The sequence below is a fragment of the Nothobranchius furzeri genome, chromosome 11, assembly GCF_043380555.1.
Source record: "Nothobranchius furzeri strain GRZ-AD chromosome 11, NfurGRZ-RIMD1, whole genome shotgun sequence".
Taxonomy (NCBI): Eukaryota; Metazoa; Chordata; class Actinopteri; order Cyprinodontiformes; family Nothobranchiidae; genus Nothobranchius; species Nothobranchius furzeri.
Genome location: NC_091751.1, coordinates 69,827,665 through 69,835,556, shown reverse-complemented (window position 1 = coordinate 69,835,556; position 7,892 = coordinate 69,827,665). Strand labels below are relative to the sequence as shown.

The following is a 7,892-nucleotide window of genomic DNA, read 5'->3' as shown; positions in this document are numbered from 1 at the left end:
GACGTTTTCTTAAACTGTAAGTCATAACCATCACAGTCAAAACAAAAGAGACTGAAATATCTGGCCTTGCATGAGTCTGTCTCGTGGATTAGTTTCTTCTTGACCTAAATGAACTTTTCTCCAGAATCAAATTGTTTGTGTTTCACCTGTCTGTTGTTTAAATAAATGCACTGTGACACTTTTACATTTGTGGAAAAATAAGGTCCTCAAGTAATTGCTAGCACATGCTATTATTCTGAAAGTCTTTGACGGAAGTGTGATGTGAATGCTGCGTACCTTGCAACCGTTGAGCCCCCACTTGCCCCCCCCCCCCACCCCCCACACCCCCCCCCCTCCCCTCTCTCTCTCTGTTGCCATTCCGACGCACATCTCTCGCAGAAGAGCAGCATCCTCGCCTCGGAGTCGGGACTCTGCGGGCTCGTCGGATCCCTCTGGCGTGTGTAGGACCTCGGTCCCGGGTTCCAGTCCCAGAGATGCGCCCCTGGACGGAGGCTCGCTTTCAAGTCACACAAAGAAAATGAGCCTGAGGAAAAGCGCAGCGTTGTTGCGCTCCTGCAGCAGCAGCACTGACCGCCCAGAGGAATAACAGACGCACCGGACTGCCCGTTTTCGTCCCGAGGATTCTGGACGGACGAGGCTGTAAGAAGCCCCCATCACAGACATGACACCCGGGAAGGGGGCAAGGAGAGGCTCGGCTGTGGGGCTTCGCGTTTGAGTGTCCAGTCGGTCCGGGGGGAGGGGGGTGGGGGGGCATTCTGCACACCTTTCTTCATGTTGCACACGCCTGCTTTATGACAATGGATTACTTGCTGTGGGTGTGCAGCCTCGTTGTCCCCGCGGTCCTGGCTGTAGAAGGTAGGTCCTTTATTCTCATCCTGCGCGAGAGCGATTAAGATGCGTTGTGATACAACACGTCACCAAAGACCACAAGCACGAAAATAAAAATAAAAACATGAGAGGGCGGGGGAGGAAGGGGCATTAGGATTTCTGGTCCTGGACCAGTTCTGCTGTAATTACCAGATCTGTGTGTTTCATCAGTGAGAGAAACGGGAGCGGTTCGTGATCCTGTGATGAAAGCGTCCAGGTCGGACCCACATAACCCCCTCCTAACCCCAACCTGGGTTCCCGGTGCGGCTCCCGGGATGCCCTGGTGCTATTGTCCTTGTTGTCGCTCTGCTGGCTGAGGGTGCCCCACCTATCCGCGCTCGGGAGGTTCGGACCCACCCCGGAGGTTTAGAGCACGCGCCAGAGCGGACAGGGCAGGAGACACCAGCTCAGATCCACCTCACCACGGGGGACGCACATGAAACATGTTACATGACAACTGTTAAAGGTCAATGGCTTAACAAGTGCCCCCCCCCCCCCCCCCCCCGACCCCCCCGGCGCCCGCCACTGCTGGACCGAGGTCAGATTCATCCCTCATCAGTTCTGGTGTCAGCGAGTAAATCAATGCAGCGCAGCCAGTCCCAGCTGGCTCTCGCCTCCGGGCTCAGGGGATGACGGATGTTTGTCCTCTGGGGATAAACACGAAGGGCAGATCATCAGATGCGTTTCAATGAGGCGGAGGAGCCGAGCCGTTTTCCTGCAGGTTGCATCCATTTAGCAGCTTTCTCGCCTCAAAGCTGTGAGCAGGAACTTGTATGTGAGAGATAATTTATCCAAAGCTGCAGGTAACTGATCTGTTGTGCAGCCGGTGATAAAAGCATCGGCGTCTGTGACGGTTTTATGTTGTAATTCTCTCATTTACAGTCAGATTTACTGTCCTAGCTGTAATACAGCAGAGGGACAAGAGCTAGGACGGTTTTATAAGGTGATTTAAGGTGTGTGTGTGTGTGTGTGTGTGTGTGTGTGTGTGTGTGTGTGTGTGTGTGTGTGTGTGTGTGTGTGTGTGTGTGTGTGTTTGTATTCATATTTGGACATGCACTGATTCTGGTCTGGGGGCCAATATGGATCTCTGATCTTTAAAAGATCTGACCTGCTGCAGGCAATCAGCTGATTTAACTCCAATAACTAAGAGTCTATTAAAACTATTGATCTGTAATAATCAGAAAGTTAAAACTCACACTTAATACGCTTTAGTGATTAGTGCCTTGCGATGGTGAGCTCAGAAAAGAGAAAAACGTTGGATTTTCTTATTGTTGCTTGGCCTAACTGACCTAAAATAAATAATAATAAAAACAGGATGGGTTGCATGATCAGTTATTTTACCGGTCATGTCTAATATTGATTTTTTTTAGCCTTTCTGTGCTGTTTCTAAAAATGACCTGATTCTGGTTTAGAGGCTGAGCCCCCTTACTGATCGTGTCTGCAGATTCATCTATTATAGGAACACAGTTTATTATAGAGGCCGACCGACATGTGTTTTTAAGGCCGATGCAGATTTGTAAGTAATTTTGTTTGCGATGGCCGACATCTGAAGCCGATTATTAAGGCTGATGTATTTACGTTTTAGCTGCACATGGAGGATACGTACACGCTGCAGCAACCAGGTCCAAACTGACACTGAAATGTGTCTGATGTCAGTAACAACCTCACAGATTTAAAACATTTAAACTCTCAACTGACTAAATAGTTCAAAAAGCAAAAAAATAAATTAAAAAAACGTCTTTGTTGTGAGATGTATTATTATTATTATTATAATATATATATATATTTTTTTTACATAACATCCGTACCGACTCCTAGTGAGCAGAACCGTGTCATCTCAAGCTGCTGATCTAGCACGATGCTCTTTATTATTTTATGGGTCACCGGCGCGTGTTGATACTTCGTGTTTTTATTTCTGCTTTATTAACTCGCCTCACTCCACCCAGAGCTTCTTCTTTAAAACCCACAGTGAATCTACTGTCTTGACGCATTTTGACGAGCTTCCTCCGTGCTGTGTTTTCGTTGTAGGATCCAAACTTTACAACTCTCACGGAGGAAACGTTCGGCAGATTTTCTTGTTTACATTTTTGCCGCTGTCTGCCTACAGTGTGAGGGAAAGGAAGAGAGGAGGCGACGCGATGCTGCGCTCGGGGTATCTGTAGGCTCCACAGTAGCAGCGACAGACAGCGGGTCTGACCGGCTCTGAGAGGCATTTGTCATCATTAGCAGATCAGGTTTTTTTTTTTGGACTGTGCATCGAAACTAGGAATCTAAACTTAAAACTTTGAACAATTGTTGTAAAAACTGACAGTTAGTCCCGGTTCCAATCGAGGCTCGATGCCCAACTCTAACTCGAATGTTTTTGCAGTCTTCAATCTTCCGTTTGTGCCTTTTACCGATGGACTTGATTTTACTAACAACCCCCCGGTGAACGTAATCGTGCTGGCGCTTGCCTTTGTTGCTGAACAGACTGCTAAACTAACTAGCGTCTGAAGGCAACGTGTTTCAGCCTAGTGCTAGAATGCTAAACGTGACGAGTTTGATGACCACGCTACGTTTTAAAGGCTAAACCGAGATTGCACGTTCGTTCTTGTAAAGACGAGGGAAGAAATGTTGCTGCTTATTTTAACGTAAGGCTACCTGGAGCACAGTGCTGTTGAGTGGGCTGGCTCACTGTGTGTAGGGGTCCTTCGGGTCCTTTCTTCAGTCTAGCAGTGGTGGCAGTTGGCCACACAGGTGCCTGATTTTTATTTATTCGGCTTTTTAAATAATTCAAATCAATTCAAGTTTATTTATAAAGCGCCACATCACGACAAGAGTCGTCTCAAGGCACTTCACATAATAAACATTCCAATCCAGGTCAGTTCATTAAGCCAATCAGAAATAATGTTTCCTATATAAGGAACCCAGCAAATTGCATCAAGTCACTGACTAGTGTCAGTGACTATACAGCAATCCTCATACTAAGCAAGCATGCAGCGACAGTGGAGAGGAAAACTCCCTTTTAACAGGAAGAAACCTCCAGAGAATCCTGGCTCAGTATAAGCAGCCATCCTCCACAGCCGGGAGGATGGCCGATATAGAAAAAAATTGAATATATCGGTCGGCCTCTACTTTATTATATTGATATTTATAAGAAACTTTACGTTTATAATTTTGGAAGAAAAAAAATCGCCTAGAAGATGTTGTTGCTGATGTAAACCACCTCGTAGCTCTGGGTTCTGATCAGCCGATTGCATCATGTTAAACATGACCAACAGCTGATTTTTGGCTGCGTCTCTTTTACCTTTTTCACTTCAGAAATACACCTTAAATGTTGACCTGCAAAGGCAAGGTCAGCCTGACTTGTCAACAAACCAAAAAGAGTCATCATCAGGTGTGAAACCGAGGGTCGCTCTCAGCTCTGACGTCTCTCCGGAGAGACCAACTGAAACGGAGCGGTGCCATGAACGAGTCCTGGGTGGAGATGATCACCATCTACACTCATGATGATATTGAGCTGTTCCCGGGTTGGCTTGTTGGCTCCAAGTGTCAGTGTAGCACCAGGGGAGGCCCCCCTTTTCATCACACACCCTCTGCTACCAAGTGAATAAAACATCAGCAGAGCTCACTCAGAATACAGAGCTGTGTGGCATTCTGGCTCCAGCAGGCGATCCAAAAAAAGAAGAAAAGAACAAACTTTAAATGCCACGGGTGGTGATGCTCTAAAGTTCCCACTGCTGCATTGCTTTCTTACCCCAGGGGCTGAGTGACTCCACTGCTGCTCTAGTTTACGAGGGGGAGGAAGAAAAGGGGGCAGGTCTGGATTAGAGTTGCAGCAGCTCTGCTCCACCATCTCAGAGGTATTGTAAATTTAACAGGAAAGAGGGAGAACGGCGGAACAAATGGGATCTTTTTCAGCCTTAACTGCTCTCTGGGAGTTGGTGATTTTGGAACAACGAGTTACTGGCACCACCAAAAGCCTTTTTTATGCTGCGGCGTCAGTGTTTTACAGCAGCGTGTAAGCACGCACCAACCTCCGGCTGCAGGACGAGCCCAGTTATTGTCTCTGCTGGATTAAATCTTCTACAGCTGATTCTATTTGTAAAGTCAAACAGAATATTCTGAAGGAATCTGTTCAGAGGCATCAAACTGGTTTGGAGCGGATGTGTTTCTCAATGAGGTCTAATAAAAAAGTGAAATGCTTTATAGCAAAAAGGGTGTTGACAGTAATGAGCGACAATGTTCTGGTAAAAACAGACCAGGGCCGTTTTATATTACTGTGCTTGCACAGAGACATTAGTGTCAGTCATTAAGTTAAAGGGGCATTATGGAAGTGTGACAGCCAAAACATGTGTAGAAATAATAAATGTCTTCTTCATACATTCTCCTGCAACGCCCTGGTCCTGTAGAATGAGCCCTGGCATTTTTACTGTGATTGCCTGTTTTTCTGTAAAATCACAGAAAAAGAGAGATGCTCGGGTCGAGCAGGCTGCTTCATGCGCGTTCACGCTCAGGCATCGCCCGTAGCTTTTGCTATCCGTAGCTTTAGCAGCAGAGAGAGAAGAAGAAGAAGAAAATATCATTTCTATAGCGCCTCTCAAGTTAAAAATCACGAGGCCTTCACAAAAACAAAAAATATAAAAATTGTAAAAATATAAAAAATATTTTGAAAATGTTTAAAAATATATTTAAAATGAGCAAGAGTAAGCAATTGCGATTTAAAAGAAAAAATGTAAAGAAAGAGAGAGAGTGAAGAGGAAAGAGGGAAACCAGTGGATCCTGAGGAAGGTGGAATAGGTGGGAGAGCAGGATAAAGAGAGAGAGGTGAAGAAGGTCATACAAAAGCCAGCTTGAACAAGTGAGTCTTCAGCTGCTTTTTAAAGGAGACCACTGAGTCCACTGATCTCAGGCTCAGGGGGAGAGAGTTCCAGAGTCTGGGGGCCACAGCAGCAGATGACCTGTCACCTTTGGTCTTTAGCCAGTGCCACTTTGTCGCTGTTCCTAACGCCTAGTGACAAAGCTAGCTACATTTCTGAGGACCCTTAGCTACTTTCTGTAGAACTTTCTTCTAGATATTTCCTGCTAATTAGCAACAAAACAGCCATTTTCACTCCGAACCGTTCTTAGAACGTTGTTTCAGCTGTCATCAAGGATATAAATGTTACAGATACTGTAAATGTTACTAGAGTGTAGCTCACCTTGTAAGATGTCGGACGCTCATGCAGAAGACCTGGGTTTGATCCTGGATGTGAACATAGTTTATTTAGAGTTTCTTTTTTACATTAATGGTACATTTTTTTCCAGTAAGGTCCCTAAATTTTTATTTGAGACTCGCCGAACGGCATTGAATTCACAGATAAACAACATGTGGGTTCAACTTTCATTTTGGAACAATTTTTCAAGCAAGGGAAGGGAAACTTAGGTGTGTTCTTTCTGTGTTGTATCTCTAATTCCATGCTGTAGTTCTTTTTTAAAACACAGAGCAGTTTTGTTTACCTGTTTTCCCGCTACGTTTCGTTTGCGGCTGCAGTACCGTATTTTCCAGACTATAAGACGCACTTTTTTTCATAGTCTGGCCGGGCCTGCTACTCCGGAGCGATTTATATACCAAACGATGTAGGCTACACCGCGCTGCTGCGGGCCGGCTCCGGACCAGGAATGAGCTCCCCTGACCCGCTGGGAAGGTTTCAAACACCGCCTTCCTCTGCTGGAGACCGTGGCGCGCGGCTGCGCCCGTGTTGTTTATTCTGTTATTGTTACCGGTGCTTGTCTTGCAATGTGAAACGCTTGGTCTCAGATTTTGTAAGAAAAATAATAAAACTTATATATTTTTTCTTCTTCATCATACATTTTATGGCTGGTGCAACTTATACTCCGGAGCGACGTGTAGTCCGGACAATACGGTGCACATGACGTATTGTTTTTCTGTTACTAAATGTTTGAAGCTGGGGTACCCAATCCTGGTCCTGGACGGCTGGTTTGCAGCAGCCTTTATGGTTCCTCTACTCCATCACTCTTGGCGGGGCGACGGTGGCACAGGAGTAAAGTGCTCACCCCGTAATCGGAAGGTTGCAGGTTCGAGCCCCGCTCAGTCTGTCACTGTTGTTGTGCCCTTGGGCAAGACACTTAACCCCCCTGCTGGTGGTGGTCAGAGGGACCGGTGGCACCTGTGCTCGGCAGCCTCGCCTCTGTCAGCGCGCCCCAGGGCAGCTGTGGCTACATCGTAGCTCATCTCCATCAGTGTGTGAATGTGTGTGTGAATGGGTGAATGGCTGATTGTGTTGTAAAGCGCCTTGGGGGGTTCCAGGACTCTAGAAGGCGCTCTATCAAATACAGGCCATTTACCATTTGATTCAGTGGTTGGATCACCTGTGCAGCAGCTCATCAGGCTCTGCAGAAGCCTGTTAATCACCTGCTGATTGAAAGCAGAGTTAGGGATTCAGCACCCCCGCTTTAAAGCTTAAGCATTCACTTCTTTTCTAACCTGATGAATAACTAATGAGAGCTGATCACTAAACGGGGTATTGCACTCAGCACTGATAGCTGCTAACAGAACTTACAAATAAAATGTAAAATCAAAGTGAACACATTTAAAATTCAATAGCATCCGACGGGAATGGCATCCAGCTTTCAAGGGGTACCATGCAAAGCGTTCGTACATGTAACAGGTAACAGTGTCAGTGTGTGTTACCTGATACACCCACATCATTGTGGCCCACGGCTGAGTGTTCTGGGGGATCTGGCTACAGCAGAGTGTGATGCTGCTCACTCGGGGTCCTGGACCCGGCTTCTGCAGGAGCGCCACAGTCAGCCTGCAGCATGCGCATGTGGGACATGTGAAATGAAGCATGCTCAGAGCAGCTCAGACCTCTGGTTAGCTGAGGGTGAGCGATTCTCTCTGTTGCCTCCAGGTAGCCGAGGAGAGGGGAGGGGGGGGAGGGGGCTGACGCATGGGATCGCCCACTCTGGGGGCGAGCTGATGAGCGGCTTGCCAGCATCCCTGTATGGGGGAATTCACTCAGCTGTGCACCGCAGAGGGCCGA

At 46.9% G+C, this 7,892-nt stretch overlaps 1 protein-coding gene across 1 annotated transcript in view; it reads left to right on the top strand.

The window, feature by feature from the left end:
• Positions 1-340: 340 nt before the first annotated feature.
• ephb3a (eph receptor B3a) overlaps positions 341-7,892 on the top strand; it is a 96,622-nt gene continuing 89,070 nt past the window's right edge. The window contains exon 1 of the mRNA XM_070541795.1: positions 341-855. Within this exon, the coding sequence (XP_070397896.1) occupies positions 792-855 (64 nt within the window). The 5' untranslated portion in view covers positions 341-791. The remainder of the gene's footprint in view (positions 856-7,892) is intronic.